The sequence below is a fragment of the Monodon monoceros genome, unplaced genomic scaffold, assembly GCF_005190385.1.
Source record: "Monodon monoceros isolate NGI ecotype Baffin Bay Population unplaced genomic scaffold, NGI_Narwhal_1 Super_Scaffold_10, whole genome shotgun sequence".
Lineage (NCBI taxonomy): Eukaryota > Metazoa > Chordata > Mammalia > Artiodactyla > Monodontidae > Monodon > Monodon monoceros.
Genome location: NW_021703766.1, coordinates 54,685,885 through 54,708,322, shown reverse-complemented (window position 1 = coordinate 54,708,322; position 22,438 = coordinate 54,685,885). Strand labels below are relative to the sequence as shown.

The 22,438-nt window shown below is 53.4% G+C and overlaps 3 protein-coding genes across 9 annotated transcripts in view; 1 reads left to right on the top strand and 2 right to left on the bottom strand.

Moving 5' to 3' along the window:
• The window catches only part of LOC114908066 (NACHT, LRR and PYD domains-containing protein 7-like), a 582,624-nt gene that overhangs the window by 92,393 nt on the left and 467,793 nt on the right, over positions 1-22,438 (top strand).
• LOC114908460 (leukocyte immunoglobulin-like receptor subfamily B member 3) lies at positions 147-8,099 on the bottom strand. Of its 5 annotated transcripts, none has more exons than XM_029244630.1 (12): positions 8,001-8,099; positions 7,806-7,841; positions 7,338-7,622; positions 6,887-7,189; positions 6,371-6,667; positions 5,806-6,108; positions 4,335-4,442; positions 3,946-4,021; positions 3,823-3,860; positions 3,542-3,594; positions 2,606-2,770; positions 147-2,528 (listed from the first exon to the last, which is right to left on the bottom strand). In XM_029244630.1, the coding sequence occupies exons 1-12, from the start codon at positions 8,032-8,034 to the stop codon at positions 2,385-2,387; spliced, it is 1,842 nt and encodes a 613-aa protein (XP_029100463.1). In that variant the 5' UTR covers positions 8,035-8,099; the 3' UTR covers positions 147-2,384. The 5 variants fall into 5 exon arrangements, with proteins under 5 accessions (XP_029100463.1, XP_029100472.1, XP_029100481.1 ...); XM_029244639.1 differs by having other exon boundaries at positions 2,606-2,767; XM_029244648.1 differs by having other exon boundaries at positions 2,606-2,767; positions 3,946-3,988.
• On the bottom strand, positions 14,859-22,134 carry LAIR1 (leukocyte associated immunoglobulin like receptor 1). Of its 3 annotated transcripts, none has more exons than XR_003797034.1 (8): positions 22,004-22,134; positions 21,532-21,567; positions 19,324-19,620; positions 16,703-16,813; positions 16,565-16,607; positions 16,444-16,481; positions 15,749-16,240; positions 14,859-15,643 (listed from the first exon to the last, which is right to left on the bottom strand). XR_003797034.1 is itself a non-coding variant. In XM_029245228.1 (8 exons), the coding sequence occupies exons 1-8, from the start codon at positions 22,035-22,037 to the stop codon at positions 15,497-15,499; spliced, it is 759 nt and encodes a 252-aa protein (XP_029101061.1). In that variant the 5' UTR covers positions 22,038-22,134; the 3' UTR covers positions 14,859-15,496. The 3 variants fall into 3 exon arrangements, 2 of the variants coding, with proteins under 2 accessions (XP_029101061.1, XP_029101075.1); XM_029245228.1 differs by having other exon boundaries at positions 16,188-16,240; XM_029245242.1 differs by lacking the exon at positions 21,532-21,567 and having other exon boundaries at positions 16,188-16,240; positions 22,004-22,128.

Genomic DNA, 22,438 nt, shown 5'->3' with positions numbered 1-22,438 from the left:
AAGTGGCGGGGGGTGGAGGTGGTGGTGTGATGAATTGGGAGATTGGGATTGACATATATACACTAATATGTATTAAATGGATAACTAATAAGAACCTGCTGTATAAAAAAATAAAATAAAATTCAAAAAAAGAAAAACAGCCCAAATATATTACCTTACGGCTCTTGGAAGTCAGGAGTATACAATCAGGTCACTGGTATAAAGTCAGGGAACAGGGAGACGTTCATTTACTTCATCTCAATCCAGAACCGGAAGTCTCAAAGGCAGTTGAATTCTATATATTGACCATGTATGCAGCGATGCAGGAAAACTTTTTAATTAGAGTAGAAGATCTTTACATTATTTGGGATTTTCTACGAACACAACTGTGCAGTCTCTTAGTAATACAATATTATTCTTATCCACTTCAGAGCTTCTCGCCTTGTTTTGTTTCACTTACTTGGTTGGTGCCTCGAGGGCCCTGGTGAATACAAGTGGTCATACGGAACATACTTGGGTCATTGCCAGTCGTAGACGAAAGGACCTCAGGTTCTCACCTGTACAAATGACGTCTAGTGTTGATTGTTAAACATGCCCTCATCAATGAAAGGGAATTCCCTTCTATTTCTGATGCGATTTTATTTTCACCAGGAATTGTTGGTATGTTTTATTGAAGGCTTTGTCTGCATCTATTGAGATGATTATTTTTTACTTGTTCTGTTAGTGTATTGCATTATGTAATAGATTTTTTAAATTTTAAGTTACTCTATCCTTCGAAAAAAAACCCCACAGTATGGTCATGAAGCAGTGTCCTTTTAATATATCACTACATCTCATTTGTGTACACTTTGTTTAGGGATTTCCATCTAAGCTCATGTGAGAGATCTTCCTGTGACTTCCCCATGTATAATTCCCTTGTCAGGTTTTGGTGTGTTGAGGTATGTTTCTTCTTTTTCTGTTCTCGGGAAATGTTTGTGCAATTTTGGGGTGTGTGTGTGCATGTGCGTGTGTGTGTGTCTTTCACGAGTACATAAGTGCTCGGAAGAAATCACCAGTGAAGCCGCCTGAACTGCACACTTATACGTCGGACAATGATGACCGTCCGAGCATTTGTCCGCATCCCATCACACAGTCGCCATTTCTTTTTTTGGTGAGAACATTTGAGATCTGCTCTCTTCAAAACACTCAAGAGGGGCTTCCCTGGTGGCGCAGTAGTTGGGAGTCTGCCTGCCGATGCAGGGGACACGGGTTCGTGCCCCGCTCCGGGAAGATCCCACATGCTGCGGAGCGGCTGGGCCCGTGAGCCATGGCCGCTGAGCCTGCGCGTCCGGAGCCTGTGCTCTGCAATGGGAGAGGCCACAAGAGTGAGAGGCCCGCGTACCGAAGAAAAAAAAAAAAAACACTCAAGAATGGGATACAGTGTGATTAGCTGTAACCACCATGCTGTATATTAGATCCCCAGAACTTACTCATCTTATAACTGGAAGCTTGTGTCCTTTGACCAATATCTTCCCATTTCCCCCTCGCTCTAACCCCAGTAACCAGCATTCTACTATTTCTTTCATTTTGACTTTTCTAGATTCTATATAGTTCAGTCATGGGTAAGTTTTGATTGGAGTCAATGTATAAGATGATAGATTTTCCACTTACTTTGTCCATTTAGTAAATTGTACACTGAAAGATTTCCATTCCATCTACATTTTCTGTATGTTGGCATCAAATTTTTCATAATGTTCTGTTACTATCTTTATAACGTCTGTAGGATTTGTAGTGCTGTCTGCAATTCCTTTCATGATATTAGAAGTGTGTGCCTTCTCTTTCCCTTGGCTGTGGTGGCTAGGATTCATGAATGTTTTCAAGAATGAGTATTTTTTGCCTTAATTGATTTTCTCTACTTTTTGGTTGTCTTCATTATTAGCTACCCTTGTCATTATTATTCCCACCTTCTACCTTCATTTGAAATAATTTGCTATTTTAATCCTAAACTCTTGGTGTGATATGTTAGGTCATCGATTTTTTTAAAGGCTTTTCTAATTCATTCATGATTCTTAATTTTCTCAATTCATAGGTTTGATGGGTATTATTTACATTATCATTCGTTGAAAACATTTTCCCACTTCTGTTTTGTTTTTTTGTGTTTTTTTTTCGTTTTGATTTCGGTTTTCAGTTCACACATTGATTTTTGAGAAGTCTGTTGCATTATTTCCCAAATGTAAGGATATTAGTTATCTTTGAGGGTAGAATCAGGTGACTGCCAAAGGGTCCCAGGGGCTCCTGGTGGTCTGTGTTGGGAGTCCAGGCTGTCTGTTGGTCGTTAGGCGGTGTCCACCGCGGGCAGGCAGCTCCTGTGCCTTCCGGGGTCCGTGCAGTCTTCCTCCCTGGAGTGTGGGGTCTGGGTTCTTGGGCTAGCGGACGGCGAGAGCAGCATACACGCTGGGCTCTTCTGGGGGCTCCGCTGACTGGGGGGCAGGGGGTGCAGTCTCCCGTCTGAAGGTCGAGTGGTTCAGCTGGGCATAGGTCACATCCTGGGGGGCTTCAGATGCGGCGGCCTGCGGTGGGGGAGAGGGAGGGAGGGTGTGTGGTTGGGGTGGGGGAAGCCTGGGGGCCCGGACAGGTTGGGACCCACCTGACCGTCCCTCTGCCTGTCCTCTTCCGCTTGTCTGTCCTTCGTGTCCAGCAATCTCCCCGACAGGGAGGAAGGAGAGGTGGCCACCCCCCGCCTTAGTCTTGATCTTGAGTGGTTCACCTGGGCGTACGTCCCCTCCTGGGGGTCTGCATCCTGCCTGTTCTGCTGGAGGGAGAGAGTAGGACAGAAAGGGGACTTCCTGGATCCACTGTGATCTCCTTCCGTCAGCTTTCCACTGTGTTGGCAGAGTGATGATTTAAAACCTTAGGTCAGGTCACTTTCCTGATGGAAACTCCGGGGACCTCCTAACACCTTGGAGCCTCTGGATTCTTTCTACGGTTCTGATTTCTGTATTAGCACGTTATCTCCCTTGCACATTTGGCTCCAGCCGCACGGCCATCTTCCTGCAAAAGCGTCCCTGCCTCAGGACCTTTGCACTTGCTGCCCCCCCACCATGTACTCTGTAACCTTCTCTTGCTTTACTTTCCTTATCGGGACCTTGCATTCTAGGAAACTACCTGCTTCTTTACATATAGTCTTCTCACCCACCAGGTGAGCTCCCTGCTGCACCTGCAGCACCTACAGGGAGCCGGGGGGATGCGCTGTCCTTGTGCACCGCTTTTGGGTGAATGAAGGAAGGGGGGCCTGGGGACTTTCAGGTGATTCACAAATCCTCTTGAGACGTGGGGCTTCTCTGCAACGCCAGAAGGTCAGACAGAGGACGGGGAGCCAGGAAAGGGGACCCCGAAGGAGGGGCCATGAGGTCACAAGGAAGCAGGAGGGGTGGAGTCACAGCAGGACGACCCAGGAAGCCCGGAAGGAGAGGTCAGTGTGGGACGCTGCTGGAGCTGGGATGTGAGGACAGAGACGTGTCCATTGGACTGAGTTTGGCAACAAGAAGGTCTCTGGTGGCCTGGACAGGAGCAGGGGTCTCACCGGATGGTCCAGCTGCACCCCGTCCTCAGGCTGTGTGTCCTTCACGGCAGCATCTGCTGGGGCGGAACAGGGTGTGTATCGCTTGGCGGGATCCCCTGAGATCCCTCAGGGCTGGAGCCCCCGCAGTGCGTCCAGAAGGGGCCACTGAGACCCAGGGGTGAGGGGAAGTGTGGGGTTTCAGTCCGCACCCCCTGAGCCCACCCCTTCCCAGCCTTCCCCTCCCCCACACAGGTGCCTCCAGAGCCCTGTGTGTCCCCCCCACCCCATCCTCTTCTGCTCACAGAGGGCCTGGTCCTGGGTGGCGGCGGCTGGGCAGGAGCTGGGGAGGAGGCGGGCGTGTTAGGGGGAGAATGAGGGGGAGCTGCGGGCGGGGCGGGCCTGGGGGTCTTCGGGGCGGGAGTTACCTGCTCTGCAGGCCTGTGTCCTTGGGCTCTGGGTCTGCAGCCCCTGCGGCAGGGTAGAAATCAGCCTCGCCCTGGGCTGGGGCAGATGACAGAGGCTCGGCCCTGGGACTCTTATGACCCCCGCCCCTCACTTGGGATTCAGGAGGAAAGAAGGAGACCTGAACTCATACTTGCGTACAGGTTTCAACACTTCATGAGATTGAAAAGGAGGAAAATACCTTAAATTATACATGTCAGCTGACAATACGTGTTTTCTTTCTAGATTTTTGAGTTTCAGACTCTGGACAATGTTTTTCTAAGCTGACGTTGCCCATCTCTTAGGTTTCCCTTTGGCTGGTGCCCTAAGCCCACCACCTCCAGGGGCCTGGGTCACCCTGTTCCCTACTCACCCGACTTCCTGCGTCTGCTCTGACCCCAGTGTCGGACGAGGAGGATGAGGGGCAGCAAGACGAAGGCCACCGAGACCCCAATCAGGACGTTCAGGTACCATTTGAGACCTGGGGCACCAGTGACGTCATGAGTGAGCCCAAGATGCCATTTAATTGAGTGCCTACTGTGTGCAGGCTCGTGCTGGGGTCTGTGCATTCATCTCCTCTAACCCACCCCACCCATTTTACAGATGAGGAAACTGAGGCACAGAGAGGGAATTCACCAACCCCAGGTGACCCAGTCTGGAGGTGGCAGAGCTGGGATTGGAACCCAGGGCTGTGGGCTCCCTGAGCTGTCCTCCTGCCGCGCCCCGTCCAAGGTGGACACCAGCTTTGTGCTCTGGGGGCTTCTCATCTGCAGGGGGGCCTGTCCAAGGGTCTCATCTGGAGCCGAGGGTCCTTCCTTGTTACCCTCCCCTCCCCCACCACAGCAGGGACTAGGGGAGGGGCCGGCTGCGTGCGGTGGACACTTCATCTTTCCCTCCCCCTCCCCGGACAATGCCACCATCACTGCGGCACTGGGGACAGGCCCCCGTACAGTCACATCCTCAGGGGCCTCCCTGTGAGGCCTCCTCTCCTGGGGGGTCACAGCCAGAAGTCAGAACTGAAGGAAATCTAAGCTCCGGGCCACGATTCTCTGCTTTTACACTTGGAGAAACTGAGGCCCAGGCAGGGGAAGGGGGTCCAAGTCAGCGTCTCCAGAGGTGCCTGAACCAGGGCCAAAACTGAGCCCTGCCCCCCTGGACCCAACGCCATGTCCCACAGACCCTCACTCATCCGTCTGCGGGCCTGGCTCCGTGGGGGGAAGGGCCCCAACTTCAGAGCCTCCTGGGGGTCAGGACAGAAGGTGAGGGTCGGGGGCTGCTTCTCCCCACGTCAGCCCACTGCTCCTCCCCCAGGATGGACCCCGAGAAGTCATTCACTCTCCATGACCCCCACCCTTCATGCACCAGCCTCAGAGTCCCTGGAGCCCTGGGGTCCTCCTGGCATCTCTGCTTGACCCCCAGCCTGTACTTGAGGATCTGAGGGCATTAGATCCTCCCAGAGACTCTGAAACTGCCTTGGGGTGGCCTGTGCTCCCTCTGCAGAGAGGCCTCAGTGACTCCCTAGTTGTTGAACTGGGGCCTGTCGGTGGGGGGCTGGGGCCCCCAGAATGTCCTGGGAATGAGGACGGGAAGGGGGTGGGGCTGACCCTGGAGTCCCCACCTCATGAAACCTTTCCCTTACACCTGCCCTGTGGTCTCTACAGTCATCAGGTTCCGGATTCCAGGTGAGGTGAGAGGGTGTGGGAGGGGATGGGAGGGCCTCTGAGGGGCAGATCCCCCTCTGGGTGACCCTCCGTCACAGTCCCCTCACTCAACCCCAGCCCAGAGTGCTCGGGACAGAGCCCTGAGCTGACTGAGTCAGAGAGGACAGGGTCAGGGTCCCTCACCTGAGACCGCGAGCTCCAGGGGGGCACTGGCGTGTGACAGCAGGTAGGGGTTACTGCTGAGTGAGCTGTAGCACCTGTAGGTCCCATTGTGGGCTGAGGTCACGGGACTCATGGAGAATTCGGCCTGGAAATGCCCACCTCGGTACTTTGATCTAAGACGCAGTGGGGGCCGGGCTGCCCCCTCCTTGGACAGAAGGAAAGTTTCCTTTGTGCTCCCTGACTGACACAGCAGGGTCACGTTCTCTCCTGAGGCCACCACGGGGCCCGGCTGCACCGAGAGGGAGGGCGTGTCAGGGAACCACCCTAGAGAGAGGAAGGGGGGTGAGGGGCTGCCCGCCCCCTGGTTCCTAACTGCGACTCAGCGGGGCCTCCCTGAGGCCCCTCATCTCTGTCTGTCTCTGTTTTCTCCGAGTCTCTCCCTCTCCCTGCCCACCCCCGTCTCTCTCTGTCTCTCTCCCTCCCTCCCTGGGGACCCCTCACGCCTGGTCCCAGCATCACCACCTGGGGCTTCCCCGGCAGGGCCTGTACAGAGTCTGAGTCCCTGACTGACCCGCTGGCTCCTCACCTGCCACCAGGATGTCCAGGGGGTCACTGGGGGCCGACCACTCGGAGGAGAGGTTGTGTCCACCGTAGCATCTGTACCGGCCCGCGTGGGTGTTGGTCACCGGGCCCAGGGGGAAGTCGGCCTGAGAGAGCCCAGCCTGGGGCTGCCGGCCAGGGTGCTGGGGGAGGGCCTGTCTCCCCTCCTGGGACAGAGCGAATCTGTCATAGCCGACGTCAGAGCGACACTGGAGGGTCAGGCTCTGTCCAGAGGCCACGACAGGGCCCTGCGGGGTCAGGAGGGAGGGCTTCCCAGACACACCTGGGGGAAGACCAGCCCTGGGCTGTAGGGGCTGGTTCCTCCCATGAAGCCCCTTCTCCCATCCTGGCCCCCAGGCCTCACTGTCGCTCACACTCTGTCCTGTGCGCCCCGCTCCCCCCTCACCCCACCCTCTCATCTGGGACAATCCTGGGAGAAAAGCATCTAATAATCTGTCTCGTGCCTCCAAAAGTGCGTGAGGCCAGGGTGGGACCTCCTCACCTGGGACCAGGAGCTCCAGGGGCTCACTGGGGGCCGACCACACCTGGGGGGTGTCCCTGTAAAAGCCGTGGCATCTGAACATCCACCTGTGACTGGGGGTCACGCGACCCACGGGCAGCAGGGCCTGGGTCTCCCCATGGGGGCCTCGCTGTGCATCCAGGGTCCAGGAGGACTTGGGTTCTCCTTCCTTAGTCAGAATGAACCCGTCCAGTCCCTCCCATGAGCCACACTGGAGGGTCACGTTCCCTCCCGAGGTGACCACAGGGCTCGGCAGGGCTGAGAGGGTGGGTTTGCTGTGGACCTCTAGGAGAGAAGGAGGGAGCTTGTGAAATGGGGGCTCACACGCCCCTCTCCTCCCCCAGGGCTGGGCTGTGAGAGGGACACACCCCTGAGGGCAGACCCCCTTCCTGAGGGCAGAGACTGAGGCTGGGACCCCCGAGTGTCCTCTCACCTGTCACCACCAGCTCCAGGGGGTCACTGCTCTCTGACCAGCCAGTGGGTCTGAGGTAGTAACAGTGATATCTCCCTGCGTAGTCCTGTGTCATGTGTGGGATGGAGAGCTTGCCCTGGTCCCCGGGCTCCAGTGAGAGCTGTCTGTACCAGGGAGGTGAGCTTCCCTCTTTATTCAGATAGAACTCCCAGACCCCCAGGGTCCCCTGACACCAGATGGTCACGGGGCTCCCCCAGGGGATCACAGAGCCTGGCTCAGCCCAGATGGTGGGTTTGGGGAGGGTGCCTGGAAGGACATCAGAGGCTGGGTCACAAGACATCCTCACCCCCAGGTCCCCAGCTCTCAGCCCCCAACCTCCCGGACTCCCCCTCTTTCAGCTCAGAACTGCTGTTCCCCACCCCACTGCCTGGGGTTGGCCCCTTGTCCCCATGAGCAGGAGGGAGCTGGGACAGCTGGGGACAGACTCACCTGCCTGCACCTGGGGTCTCAGGCCCACACTCAGCCCTGGAAGAGAGACCCCTGTGAGAGGTTCGCCCTGAATCCTGAGCAGCGCCTCTCCTACCCGTGAGCCTCCTGAGTCCTGGGGTGTCCTGACAGAGCAGCCTGGCTGTGGGGAGGGGTCCCTTCCTGGCTGGGGCTTCCCCTCCCCCTCCTCCATCTCACCGAGGCAGAGCAGGGCCGTGAGGCTGGGGGTCATGGCGTCTCGTCCCTGTGGTCCAGGCGGTGCAGATGGAGGAGACCTCGGTGCCCTCAGGACGGAGACCCGAGGGTGTGTCCACTGGGAGGCTGGTCTTCCCCGTCATGGGGCTGTCACGTCAGCAGCCCCACAGGAAGGGGAACTGCCCCTCCCCAGGAGCCTGGCACTACTTTCCACAGGGCTCAGGCTGGAGTGGGCAGCGGGCCTCTGCAGGCTGCCGTGTCCCTGGACTCAGCCCCTCCCATCTTCCAAGCCAGCAGGCGCGTCTTTCCTCCTTCTGCTTCCGAGTCCCATCGACCTTGGCTCTGACTCCTCTACCTCGCTCCTTCACTCATCAGGACCTCGGTGGTAATGTGGGCCCCCCCCCCAGGGTAATCCAGGACTGTCTCCCCATCTCCAGCACTTAGAAGGTGCCTTGGGGGGATCTTCAAGGGAAATTCAGGGCTCGTCCTAAGAGTACAAAATGATAATAATACAAATAGAATTCAGTATCCTTCTGCACGGAGTAAGGTAGAGCAGGTAGTGAGTTTCGAAATCACGGTGACTTTCCTGCCCACCCCGGCTGAGCAGAGGGACAAGAGGACAGAGCCTGGGAGGCGCCGCCGACTAAGAGGATACCTCGGGCAGGTGCCCATCACCCCCAGCGAGGGTTTCAACACTAAAGGTTTCACAGGAAGCAGAGCAGCTATTTCCCTACACGTCAGTCTCTGTTACCATCCCAAGTAAGATGCATGACGTCTCCTTTTGCAGAAAACAGTTTCTGCGCGTCATAAACCCCAAATGTGAGCTCCAGACACGGTCCAAATACGCCATCAAGTGCCGAGAGCCTGATGCTGGCTTTCGAGCTGGACGGTGAGAAGATCAATGGTTCCTGCCCAAGGTATTTCCTCTCCCCACACTTCAGTGGTTTGTGTTCATCTCCAAACGCTCCTAGATCATGGAATCCTGTTTGGATTAATGAGATTTAAAACAAGCTCACGAATGGAGATGTTGGGTTCTTTCCTTCACAGCCTTGGTCATACTGAGGTTGATGAGAGACGTGACTGAGGGCTCCTGAGGAAGGGGAGACCCTGCAGAGAAAGGAAGCATGATGCACACAGAATAGGAGCTTTGCCCAAAGCACTTCCTGGTTAGATGCAAGTTGTGCATTTTGGGGTGGAATACCACTCAAGCCATATTGGCCTTGTTTTTCCTTTTTGGTGATTTGGTCTTTCCTAACTTGGTTAATTCGGCATGCCCCAGGTTTCTCCAGAGTAAAGCTGTTGTTTCCCCTTTGTAATTAATCACTGGTCTGTGGGGAGGTACTTTGAGAGTTTGTACGTATCTTGCTCCTTATTAAATTTTCACTTTATAAGTTTAGCAGCTACTGCCCCTATGCCACAGCAAAAGCTTCTCTTCTCCCAAATGCACCCATTCACATGGAAATCACCTTGTTTATAATATCCCAGTACTTTTAAATGCCTGTAAGATACGGCCAATCCTTCTTGTGTTTCTTCTGTCATAATAAGCAGGCGCATCTAGGCTTTCTTATTTCCTCACGACTCAGAGGCTGTATGGTGTGTTTTAATTTCTGGTTGATCTCGTCCCCACTACCCGCATAGCTCTTCTCTTTGTGTGTTTTCCTAAGTATTCTTACGTTTTTATTTTTCCATGTGGAGCTTAGTATCAACTTGTCTAGTTCAAGAAGAAAAGCTTGTTAAACTCAAAAGCTTTTGCACAGCAAAGGAAACCATAAACAAAACAAAGACAACCCACAGATAGGGAGAAAATACTTGCAGATGACGTGACTGACAAGGGATTAGTCCCCAAAATTTACAAACAGCTCATGAGGCTTAATATCATCAAAACAAACAACCCAATCGAAAAATGGGCAGAAGACCTAAATAGACATTCCTCCAAAGAAGACATACAGATGGCCAAGAGGCACATGAAAGGATGTTCAACATCGCTAATTATTAGCGAAATGCAAGTCAAAACTACAATGAGGTATCACCTCACACCAGTCAGAATGGCCATCATCAAAAAATCCACAAACAATAAATGCTGGAGAGGGTGTGGAGAGAAGGGAACCCTCCTGCACTGTTGGTGGGAATGTAAATTGGTGCAGCCACTGTGGAGAACAGTATAGAGGTTCCTTAAAGAACTAAAAATAGAGCTACCATCTGATCCTGCAGACCCGCTCCTGGGCATATATCTGGAGAAAAACATGGTCCAAAAGGATACTAGCACTCCAGTATTCATTGCAGCACTGTTTACAATAGCCAAGACCTGGAAGCAACCTAAGTGTCCATCGACAGATGAATGGATAAAGAAGATGTGGCATATATGTACAATGGAATATTACTCAGCCATAAAAAAAAACGAAATTGAGTTATTTGTAGTGAGGTGGATGGACCTAGAGACTGTCATACAGAGTGAAGTCAGTCAGAGAGAGAAAAACAAATACCATATGCTAACACATATATATGGAAACTAAAAAAAAAAAAAAGGTTTTGAAGACCATAGTGGCAGGACAGGAATAAAGACGCAGACATAGAGAATGGACTTGGGTTCACGGGGAGGGGGTAGGGTAAGCTGGGACGATGTGAGAGAGTAGCATGTACTTATATATACTACCAAATGTAAAATAGCTAGTGGGAAGCAGCCACATAGCACAGGGAGATCAGCTCGGTGCTTTATGACCACCTAGAGGGGTGGGATAGGGAGGGTGGGAGGGAGACGCAAGAGGGACTAGATACGGGGATATATGTATATGTATAGCTGGTTCACTTTGTTATAAAGCAGAAACTAACACACCATTATAAAGCAATTATACGCCAATAAAGTTGTTTAAAAAAAAGTGAAAAGAATAGGGCATTCTCTGGAGGGTTTGTACAAAGTTTAAATATGCTAATGTTTGCATAGAACTAAAAGAGCCATTGCACCATTTTAAGAGCTGGCTGAATCTAGGTTGAATTTTTAAAATATTCTTAAGATATATAAGAACATTTTAAATACGAGGCCTGTAACAGGCATGCAGGTTTCTTATGTTTCTATCAAAAAGATAACACAAGACGAAAAAATTGAGAACTCAGTGCTGGCGCCCCCTAGCGGGTTTTCAGGCTAACGTTTCATTTTTTTGTTGTTTTTTGTTTTTTGCGGTATGCGGACCTCGCACTGTGGTGGCCTCTCCCATTGCGGAGCACAGGCTCCGGACGCGCAGGCTCAGCGGCCATGGCTCACGGGCCCAGCCGCTCCGCGGCATGTGGGATCCTCCCGGAACGGGGCACGAACCCGCGTCCCCTGCATCGGCAGGCGGACGCTCAACCACTGTGCCACCAGGGAAGCCATAACGTTTCATTTTAATCCGAGTGGGAACCGCAGGTCTGACCCCTAAGTAGGGCGGTGACCACCTACACGTCCCAATCACAGCGGGATCGGGGCTCTCCGGGCGAGGGGCTCCCGGGGACCCCACGTCCTTGGCGGCGCAGCTGGTACCGCTCCGGAGACGTGGTCGTGCAGATCCCAAGTGTTTCACGTTGAGACAGCACGGAGTGGCCTTGTTTAGAAGCCCTGTAGCTTCGGCAACAAGGCTAAGTAATCAAGTGGGCTATTGTGGACGGACCTAAATCTGTGTGAACTGACATGAGGAAAGAATATATTTGGTTATATCTGTTCATATAACACGTCCGTGAGGCCCGCCCACGTGTCAGTGATGGAGCGGGGGCGGGGTCAGGGGGAGAGGTATGAGGTCTCCCAGCTGTGGAATTCAGAGGGCGCTGGGCGGACTGACATTGTGCACGTGGAACAGACGATGAAGAGCAGACTTAGGCAGATATGGGGATCTGCTTTCTGCGCAGCCAAGGCAGGGTAAGCCCGTACCCGGGCGGAGGCCGTCTCACTGTGCGTTTCAGCTGTGTAACTATTGCAGCCAATAGACCCAAAAGTGTAACGACTCACGTGGTAGGAATTAGTTCATCTTCCATGAAACAGGTGAAGCTGATTCCAGCTCAGCAGGGAGGTGCTTTAAAATACTGTGTATTAATTCTAAAATGTGAGGGAGCAGATCAGGAGACGCCTTCCATTGAAGAGATATTTCATCACAGTTCCCAGGAGGAGGGGGCATGCATGCCACCCACCAGGGCCACGTAGGGAAGCACCAGAGACAGAAAGGAGGAGATGGAGTGAGGGGAAAATGGGAGCCTTTACCCTGGTTTCCACAAGAAGGAATGGGCAGGAAAGGGTAAGCAGGCATGGGATTGGCTGGATTAGTGATTTCAGCGGGTTCTGGGGTGGAGGGGGCGTCCCTAGTTGTCATGTGCTTGGCCCTAGCGTGACAAGGGCAGGTGGATCGTGGCCCAGACTGTGGACCCCCATAAAGGAGGGGGTGCGGTGTGGACTCTGGATTGACTGGTTTGTATTTTATAAGTGCACCCCAGGAAGAGGATTCTTGGTCAGGAGCTGGGGCAGGGTGGGGGGCAGTGAGGGAGGAGGCGGGAGGACAACGCAAGTGACTCAGGCATATTATTGGGTCATCTAGGAAAAGGTGTGTCCAGTGTCGACCTTAAAATTAAATGTTATTTTACTGGCAAAATGAGTTTATTTAGGAATGGCAGAGGAATTGCGATTCAGGACATTCAAACTATGGCAAACCAGTCAAGTCCAGAGAACAAGGAAGAGGAATGTTACTTTGCAGAGAAAAAAGAGGAGGCTGGAAGGGGCTGCTTTGACTGAAAGTCCCTTGGAGAAAACCAAGAGGTCAGGGTGGTGGTGGTTTCTCATTGGCTGGGCTTTGCTGTTTCTCATTGGCTAGGTTGTGACTGTTTCTCATTGGCTGGGCTGAGGCTGTTTTCTCATTGGCTGAGTTGTTGCTGTTTCTCATTAGCTGAGCTGGTGCTGTTTCTCATTGGCTAGGTTGTGACTATTTCTCATTGGCTAGCCTGTTGCTCTTTTCATTGGCTGGGCTGTTGCTGTTTCTCATTGGCTGGGCTATTGCTGGGCAAGGAGAAAATCATCCTTCTTCTGAAAATCAAGCTTCTTCCTGCCCAGGAATGTAAAGTAAGCTGCAGCAGAGGGTAGGGGTGAGAGAGCTCCCCTTTAGGGCTTCCCAACTCCGTTTTAAATTAGGTTTCCCTTTATTAATTTTCACACTAGCATATGCACGTATGACACATATTAAAGCATCAACTTTATAGAAACCTGAACTATGACTAATACAAGGGGTACAGCAGGCTCTATTCTATGGGGTCATCCTGGGAACCAGGTGCCACACTCAGCGTGTGGGTCCATGGTCACCCAGGGCATCCACATCCATCAGCAGAAGGGAAGAGCCGTGAGGATCTTGTGTGGCAGGTTCACGGGCCAGGCCTGGAAGAAGCTCCGTCCATCCAGCTCACATGCCACTGTGAACTTCATCCCAGGACACACATAACTGCAGGGAGGCTGGGGAGATCATCTCGCTGGGAGCCCAGGAAGGGAGGACACGGTGCTGGTGAGCAGCCACAGTCCTGTCACACAGGGACCACCTGTCTGTCACTTTGAGCACCGGGTGGGGGTGGGGGAGTTAACGGGTTGTGGGGTGCGTTTCCAGTCTCCACTGCTTCCTCCCCGACCTCCTCTTACGTAGAGGTTCTAGGGACACAAGAAATAGACTCTCAAACATTGCTCATTTCACAAGCTAGTGGAAGAAGGAAACATTCCTGCAAGGAGGTACTTAGAATTCAGAGTGAGGCATTCAAGCCCAGAGGAGCCCACAAGCGGAGGTGGTGCTGAGGCCCGACACCCGCTCAGGTAGACAGAATAACAGCCCCAAAGATGTCCGCATCCGACGCCCTGGAGCCAACTGCTGTGTTACCTTAGGTGCAAAAAGGGTCTTTGCAGATGTGATTGAGTTAAGGATCTCGGGGGGGGGGGGGGAATGAGCTTGTATGTTCCAGGTGGACCCAATGTAATCACCACGGTCTTTGTAAGAGGGAGGAGGCAGGTGAGAGAGAGGGAAGGAGGTGCGACCACAGAAGCAGGGGTCCTAGTCAGAGGGAGGATTTGCAGAGGCTACAGTTCTCCTTGAAGGTGGAGGAAGGGGCCCCGAGCCAAGGAATGCAGATGGCTCCCAGACGCTGCTAAATGTAAAGGAATGGGTTCTGCCCTGGAGCCTTCAGAAGGAGTGCAGCCCTGCTGACCCCTGATTTTAGCCCAGTTTAACTGATGTTAGCCTCTGAGCTCCTGAACTGTAGGATAATAAGTTGTGTTGTTTGGTGCCCCTATGTGAGGGGTTCGTTACAGCAGCAACTGCAAGCTTGCTGGGATGAACAGCCTCCAATCCCAAACCTGAAGGGCATTAGCCAGGTGACGGGGTGAAGGTCAGATCAAGGACAGTGTCCTACAGCTGATGGGTCCTCTTGTGTTTGGAGAATGCATGGCGTCCAGTGGGGATGAACTGAAGTAGGGGTGGGAAATGGGGACCTGCGTGTTCCTCTGGGTGGACCTAAAGCCCGAGGGACCCTCCGTGTGCAGTCGTGGTCTCATCAACTCCCTCGCCCACTCCACACGTGTCCGTGCGTGTGGGTGTGTGCATGTGTGGGTGTGTGCGAGCATTCATGGGTTGTGCATGCCTGTATACGTTTTACAGTGTGTGCGTTTGTGCATTCATGGCCATGTGCATTTGGGGGGATTGGTGCTGTGTGCAGGCGGGGCAGCTCTGCGCCTTCACCCAGACACAAGTCCCCTCAGACATCTCCCTCTCTCACCCCTGACCCTGAGACGCACACTTGGATCAGAAAACACGGATGCCCTTTTTGTCGTTTCCCTCACTAACGTTTGAGTGACTGTGGAGGCAGAGACTGGGACCTAGAACCTGTGTACCCCAGCGCCACACGCAGGGCTGACGCAGTTGGGCCTCTGAGGACATTTATTGATGAACAAGGCGAAGCATGATCCAGAAAACAGGGTATCAGCAATGAGCTGCATAAGTATAGCCCAGAGTCAGGATCAACACCTGAACTCTAGGAAGGTTTGTACAATCAGCTGAGAAAACAAAACAGATCTTTGGGGGCAGGGGAGGATTCACAGAACATATCTGGAATCAGCTGGGTGACTGTAGGACCATAGCTGGGTCTCTAGAAACAGCCAAGAGACTGCAGCTGGGTCTCTGGAAACAGCCAAGCACGATAGCTGGGTCTCTGGAAACAGCCAAGGGACCATAGCTGGGTCTCTGGAAACAGCCAAGGGACCACAGCTGGGTCTCTGAAACAAGTGCTACACGTCCTCTCCAAGGAGCTAGTTGATTGTGGGAGGGGCCACATGGTGAATGAATCTCCTAGAAGTTGATTGGGGGTCTCAGGACTCCAGCTCTTGCCAGCAGGAGAATTGACCGGATGACTTCAGGAAGGGCCGATTCCACAGGGAAACCTTCCAAATGTCCACTGCAGGCTTTTGCAAGAGTGCCCTCCTGTGTCTTCAGTGCAGAGGCCAGGTGGGCCTGGGGTCAGTTTCTGGCAAGGGCTGCATACATGCTGGACTTGGCTGTGGGCTCTGTGGACAGTGGGGACACAGCTCTGCCCACCCTCTGTGTGAGGGCCGGGTGGTCCAGCTGGGCATATATCACCTCCTGGGGACCTCCTGCAGCAGAGGCCTGAGGAGAGAGACTCAGGGTGAGTATGGGTGGCTGAGGTGAGGGAGGGGCTGTGGGAGGGGAAGACTTTGGTGGCCAGACGCCAGGTGCCCCCGCACATCCCACCTCCTGAGTCGCCGTTGTGTAGTCCCCTCCCGCAGAGAAGCAGGGTTGGTCTGTGTGACCAATAGAATATGGCAGAGTGAGGGCCACCTGCAGGGGAGGCCACAGAGGACAGTGTGCCTTCTGTTCCTCCCTCTTTGGGGTCCTCCCGCTGGAGGAGGCCGGCCGCCATGGAGAAGCCCGTGTGGTGGGGAAATGGGGCTCCTCCCCACAGCCAGGGGACTGAGCCATCGTGGAAGTGGGTCTTCCAGCCTCAGTTGAGCCTCCGATGAATGCAGCCCTGGTTGGCATCTTGACAGCGACATCAGGACAGACCATGAGCCACCACCGCCCAGCTGGTCCGATTCCTAATTCCTGGCCCAGGAAACTGAGATGGTTTTGTTAAGCTGCTAATTTCAGGGGCTTGGGTACCCAGCAGGAGGTGACTAGTGCGAGCGCTTACTGAGATGTCCACTTCCCCACTCTTCTCAGGAAGTCTGTCGACAGTGGCCAGATCTGGCAGGGAGAGGACAAGGGGTCAGTTCTCTGGGGTGGACCTTAGGAGGCAAATACGTCTGACCTCATAGCTTCATATTTGGCCTCCCACCCCATCTGGAACATTCTAGAATGCTCCCGAACGCCCCCAACCACATTGCTTCCTGATGGCACTGAATCCCCACTTCCCCGCGCCCAGACCTGTCCCCCATCCTTGTCTTTACCTGGTGTCCCATCTGCGACGTCAACAGCTGGGCTGAGCCTGAGGGGAAAGAACACGTGAGCCCTCGGGGCTGCCTGGGGGCAGGGGGTTGGGGGCCCGGGGGTCACTCCCAGGAGCCTCACCTCTCCTGGGGCCTCTGCTCCTCACCTTTGCTTCTTGGGGGCCCTGGGGACAGTCGGGTGTGAATTCAGAAGAGAAGCCTTCTTCCCAGCACCCCGAACAGCCCGCCCGGGTCACCCCACCCTGTCCCTGAGACCTACCCCGTGTTCTCTCGTGCCGACGATGGAGGAGGAAAAGGCCCAGGAGAAGGAGACAAAGGAGAAAGGCCACAGGGACCCCAATGAGAATATAAAGATGCTGTGTCGGCAGGCCTGCGGGAGGTGGGAGGGTGGAATCCGATTACCAGCAGCATGCATTTATCGAGCACCGGCAGCATGCCCATCACGCGCTGGGTGCTTGTCGTGTCCCCACTTACACGTAAATCTCTCATGCCCAATAGTCCTGTGACATGATCTCCACTTTACAAAACCGGGTCTGAGCGCTGGAGTCCTCTGTCCACAGGGCACTGGTCAAGCTGGGATATGACCGTCACCAAAGCCCCTTCTTTCCCCCTTTCCCCAAAGAGCACCACCGGGCTCGTGCTTCTGCGTCCCCCTCGCCCATCAGGACGGTCATTGTCCTGCGGATGCGTCTGTGTTTCCGAGGAGTGAGGAGGGTCTGGGTCAGAGGCCTGATCTGGACAGAGAAGCTTCTGAGTCCCCCATCCCCACCTCCAAGGGGTCTCCTCCCCGGACCCCGACCTGCTTCTTCTGGAACAGCCCCATGGACCTTTCTGTGAGGATGGTTACCACCACGGTAGTCACGCGGGACAATTTTCACTGAAATTTAGGTTAACTAAACTTAAAAGTCAGATCGCCAGCTGCACTAGCCACTGCGCTACCCCTGGCTAATGACACCCTCCCGGGATGACGCAGATACACAGCATCTCCTTCCTGCAGGAGGCTGCGTGGGACAGCGCTGCTCTCTGTGCTTTGTGCACCTTTACAGAGACGATAACCCAGTAGGAATCGAGAGCGGGAACCTCTGCCTGCTCACCTCCTTCTGGGTTCCCACCCCAAACACAAGAATCCCCATCTCTGATCTCTTCTGTTTTTCGCAGCAATCCCTGATGGGGCGGAAACTCTCTTCTGCGAGTGAAGAAGCCAAGACCCGACGTCCTCGAGCTGCCTGAAGCCCAGCCTTTAGCAGGTGAGAGGATGCAACACCCGCCACGAGCTGCACTCCACGCATGCGCCTTTTGTCCATCACCTCCTTTATATCTCCTAAGTGCTGTGCTCAGCATGGCTCATTTTACAGGTGGTCCAGCTGAGGTCTTGGGGGCTGGTACACCCACAAGGTCGGAGCGCTTCATCCCCTCTTCTGGTCAGCGCCCCCTCCCTCCCACTGCTCCAGAGGTTGAGTCCTCAACATCCTTTAAAATAGAAAATTTCATTTCTTGGAGCATCCTTTCCTCAACACTGTATCCTTGGTCCAGGGTCCACGACCCCATCCTGCGTTTTAACGCCATTGCTGCTTGAGCTTCCCCTGATGACATTTACTACGATTTAGAATAGCATATATGTTATACACGTACAAATAATATATAGCAATATGTTTACATCTATAATGTATATTACATATTATATAAATATGCTTAAATAGTAAATATAAATATGTTTTAAATTATGTGTTTTTAACTTACATATGTATAATTTAATTTATATGAATAATTTAAATTATACATAATTATTCTATACATAAAAATATATCAATTATACATATTTAATATATATTATGGTACACATTTTAATATTTACATATACAGATTATAGTAATACATAATACATGATAACATAATATATACCACACATTACTCATGTAACAATATAGTAATGTATATTATATTGTATTATATATTTAATAGTGTAACTGTATTCTAATTTACTTAAATTATAGATCTGAAACTTTACATTGTAAGTTATATGTGTATATTTTTATATGCCCATATATACTTACATACATCCCTATTATTCATTCCAATGAATTCTCCCGCTAAAGTTTGGGAAGCCAGGGACCCTTTCTCCTCACTCACCACGTACATCAGTCCCACGGCAGGAGGGTGTCTGGTGCACACGCGGTGAGAAGAAAATATTTCCTCGGTATTAATAAGATTAGCACTTCTCCAGGTTGTCCCATTTGGCAGCATATTTAAGCGGGTGTCCTGTGTACGTGAACTCCTGTGTCCCCTAAGCAGCACGGTGGGGTCGGTGCCCCAGGAGGGTGTGGAGGGGGTCAAAGTGTCCCCAATGGGCACTGACTCCAGGACATCCTGGGGGCTGACTGCACACAGGGACAGGGACAGCCTCATCCCAGAGGTCCCCCAAAGCACCATCCAGCCCTGGTCAGGGGTCTAGGACCATGTGATGTGCCCGATGGAGGGTGGGCCACACCACAGGGGACACATGGCCTAGGGGGCCCACAGATTCTCACCCAGTGGAAAGGACAGTGAACACTATCTGAGGGAAAAGACACAGGTTCCCTTGAAGGGGTCTGTCCTCACCCCATCTCTGGAAGCGCACCCCCCGCCAGCCCAGCAGGGACAGCTCTGTGCCCACCCTGATGCTGGGGCTGAGTGCCCAGGTCACCGTGGTGTCCAGGTGAGACCAGGCTCCAGGGACCTGAGCCAGATGTGAAGGCAGAGAGATGTGTGTGCAGAGGGAAGAGGAAACCAGAGGGCTTGGGGGTCAGGAGGGGGCAGGGGAGCCTGTGGACGGAGGACACAGCTGGGGACAGGGTCCAGGGACCTGGGGCAAACCTGAGGGCAGAGCAGAGACCTCCTCACCTGTCACCACCTGCTCCAGGGGCTCACTGGGCTCAGACCAGTGATCACCTTCTCGATAGAGGCACTGATAATGCTGGGCAGTGTCTCCACTCACAACGGTGATGCCGAATCTGGCCTCTGTCTGGTTTGGACCAATTTGAAACACAGTTTTCTCATCCTTGAAGTCACTCCTATCTTCCTTCCTCTCCAGACGGAATTCCTCAGCCCCAGCAGGGCCCCTGCACACAATGGTCACAGGCCACCCCTGGGGGCTTACAGAGTCGGGCTCAGCCCTGGTGGAGCGACTGGGCAGGGTCCCTGGGATGGGTAAGAGCAGAGTCTCAGCATCCATTACGTGAAAATCGTCACATCACATAATTCACTCATTTTTGTTGCTCAATTCAGTACTTTTTTTTTTTTAAACTTGCAAAGTTGTGCAACCATCACCACAATACAATTTTGTTTTGGCTGCACTGCATGTGGGATCTTCGTTCCCCAACCATGGATCAAACCCACACCCCCTGCATTGGAAGCATTCAGTCTTGACCACTGGACCACCAGGGAAGTCCCACAATCCAATTTTAGACCATTTCCATCATCCTCCCCCAAAAGACCCCCCCATGTCCATTCTATGAGCATATAAATTCCCATCACTGCGGAGTGATTTTCCCCACTTGACTTAAGGACCCTGAGACTTGGTCACGTCTTGCTCAGGGTGACATGGGAGGTGTCAGAGCAGGCTGGGCCCCCAGGCATGTCTGCTGCAGGGGGCGGCTCCCTCCCTGCCCACGGCCACTCTAGGGGGACAGATAGCTGGGAGGGTGGCGCAGGATGGGAATGATCGGGTCATTCCTGGGACAAGGAAAGCAGGGGTCTCAGTCGGTAGGAATGATCTGGGCTGGTCTGAAGGGCAGCTGCCAGTCCCAGGTGGGATTGTGTGGGGTGAGGGACGCAGTCTGCAGAGTGGCAGTGGGGTGTGTGTGTGTGTGTGTGTGTGTGTGTGTGTGTGTGTGTGTGTGTGTAGGAGCTGGAGCACAGATCTGATCCCACATTCCCCAGCAGGCGAGGATCTCTGTCCAATGCGAGTCTTCTGTGCTTTCATCCCTGGGTTTTCTCTGTATTTTTACCTTCGTCTCAGCTCATTTCCATTTCCTTGTTACTGAGGCTCTGGAAACCCCAGATGTCTCAACTAGGCTGGGGGCAGGCGGAATAGCGGGTTTGTAGCCCTGAAACAGGAAGCTGGCCTCTCATTCAGCAAAATCCCATAGAGGCAGGGGCCTGGCAGAGGTCACTCGTTCGCTCTTTCTTTCTTTTGACCACACCTTAGCTCTCATCTATCTGTTTACTGATGCTTCCATGTACCACTGGTTCCACAAATATGAGAAACACCCAGGATGCCTGCCCTCTTGGGGCTGAAAGTCTAGAGAGAGGATAGCCATTGACAAATAATTGTGCAAATCCACGGGTACAAACGGTGATACATGCCCTCGGGGTGAGTGTGGGAATCTCGGGGGCAGACAGGAGGCAGAGCTGCTGTCCTCTGGGAGGTCCGAGGGAAGAGATATCTGAGCCAAGATCTGAAGTCAGGGATGAATTCCCCAGGCCGAGGGACAGGGGACACCGGGCATTTAGGGTGGTGCGGAGGTCTGGAGCTGAGTGGGAAGATGGCCTTTAGAAAGGGAAAGAGAACCAAGGTGACTGAGATAAGTGGGCCAGACAGCATTGGGACAGACAGATCCAGACCAAAGAGAGATGCGTGGGTCTCAGTCTGTCTGAAGGTAAACTGTGAGAGGACTCGAAGGAAGATTACGGTTTTCCTGAAGATAAATTATATACTATATAGATATTTAAAGTTTTTAAGTAAAACTTTTAAATGATCATTTAAAACCACATCATTGTGTGATACAGTCCGTACGGGAGGATGGAGACGGTGGGATTGAGGATGATTCTGAGTCTGCCCTTGGCGAGGTCATGTTCTCTGCCCAGGGGCTGCCGAGGGAGATCTGGGCTTGTGCGGGGAGAGCTCGTGAGTTCAGCCTGGTCTGTATGATCTGAATCGTCCCTGGGGGCCATCAAGAGCAGAGGGGGAGAACGCGGGAGAGACCTGGGCGAGGGTTATACATTGGGGGTTGTTTGCAATTCGAGGTGTATGTCAGGGCCCCCAGGATCGGCTCTACTCTCAGCTACATCTGCCTGCGGGGTGCAGAGGGGATTGGGGAGAAGACTCACCCGCCTGTGTGTGCATCGTGTGACCCAGACAGAGCACTGGAAGAGAAGTTCTAGTGAGAAAGACGCCCACTGTACGGTTCCCTCATGGGGCCGCAGTCAAGCGGGGGCCTTGAGGAGCCAGCGGGGTAGGGGGTGGTCATCGTCCCATACTTTCCCGACACCCCGGTCAACATTGCATCTGAGTACGAGCCCCCTCCTTGCTCTGAAATAGTCTCAAGACAAACCCCCAACCCCTCTTCCAAGCAGGTGTTCCTCCCTGCCCCCCATCCCTTCTCAGTCTGAACTCAACCCCATACCCAGGCACCATTTCCAGCACTGAACCTTCCATGGTAAGACTTAGGTCTTGGCCAGAGCTGAGGGGGACCACTTTGCCCCGCCAGGGCCCCAGCGTCTTCTGGGCTGGAGTCGGGACGGAGCTGGGAAGCAGAGCCCCTCTGCCCCTGGATTCCTACCCCTCCATTCCAGGACTCACCCAGGCCCAGGAGGGTGGTGGGACGGGGGGACATGGCCCAGACCCTGCCCCCGGCACCGTCCTGGAGTTTGTGAGTGAAGGAGAGAGCCTGTAGGCGACACGAGAGAAGAGGATGTGGTGGCTAGGGCCCCTTTCTGGGGTTTCTACATCAACGGCCTCACACAAAGGGGAAGAGCTCTCTCTCCCCTCCCATCCACGCTTCCCACTGACGAGACAGAGGTGGGGCCTGGCTTCCAAAAGTTGTTTGTTCCCCCTGTGCACTGAACTCATCTCTGGATGCACCCCTTGAGGTGGGAGCCTCATTCTCAATCTGTGGGGCGAGCAGAACACGGATTTGTGCGGCAAACTGACTTGACTGTTGGTCCCAGCTCCACACGATAGCCATCTGTTCTTGGGCAAAGAGTCACACCGCTTTATGCCGACATTTCCTTGTGT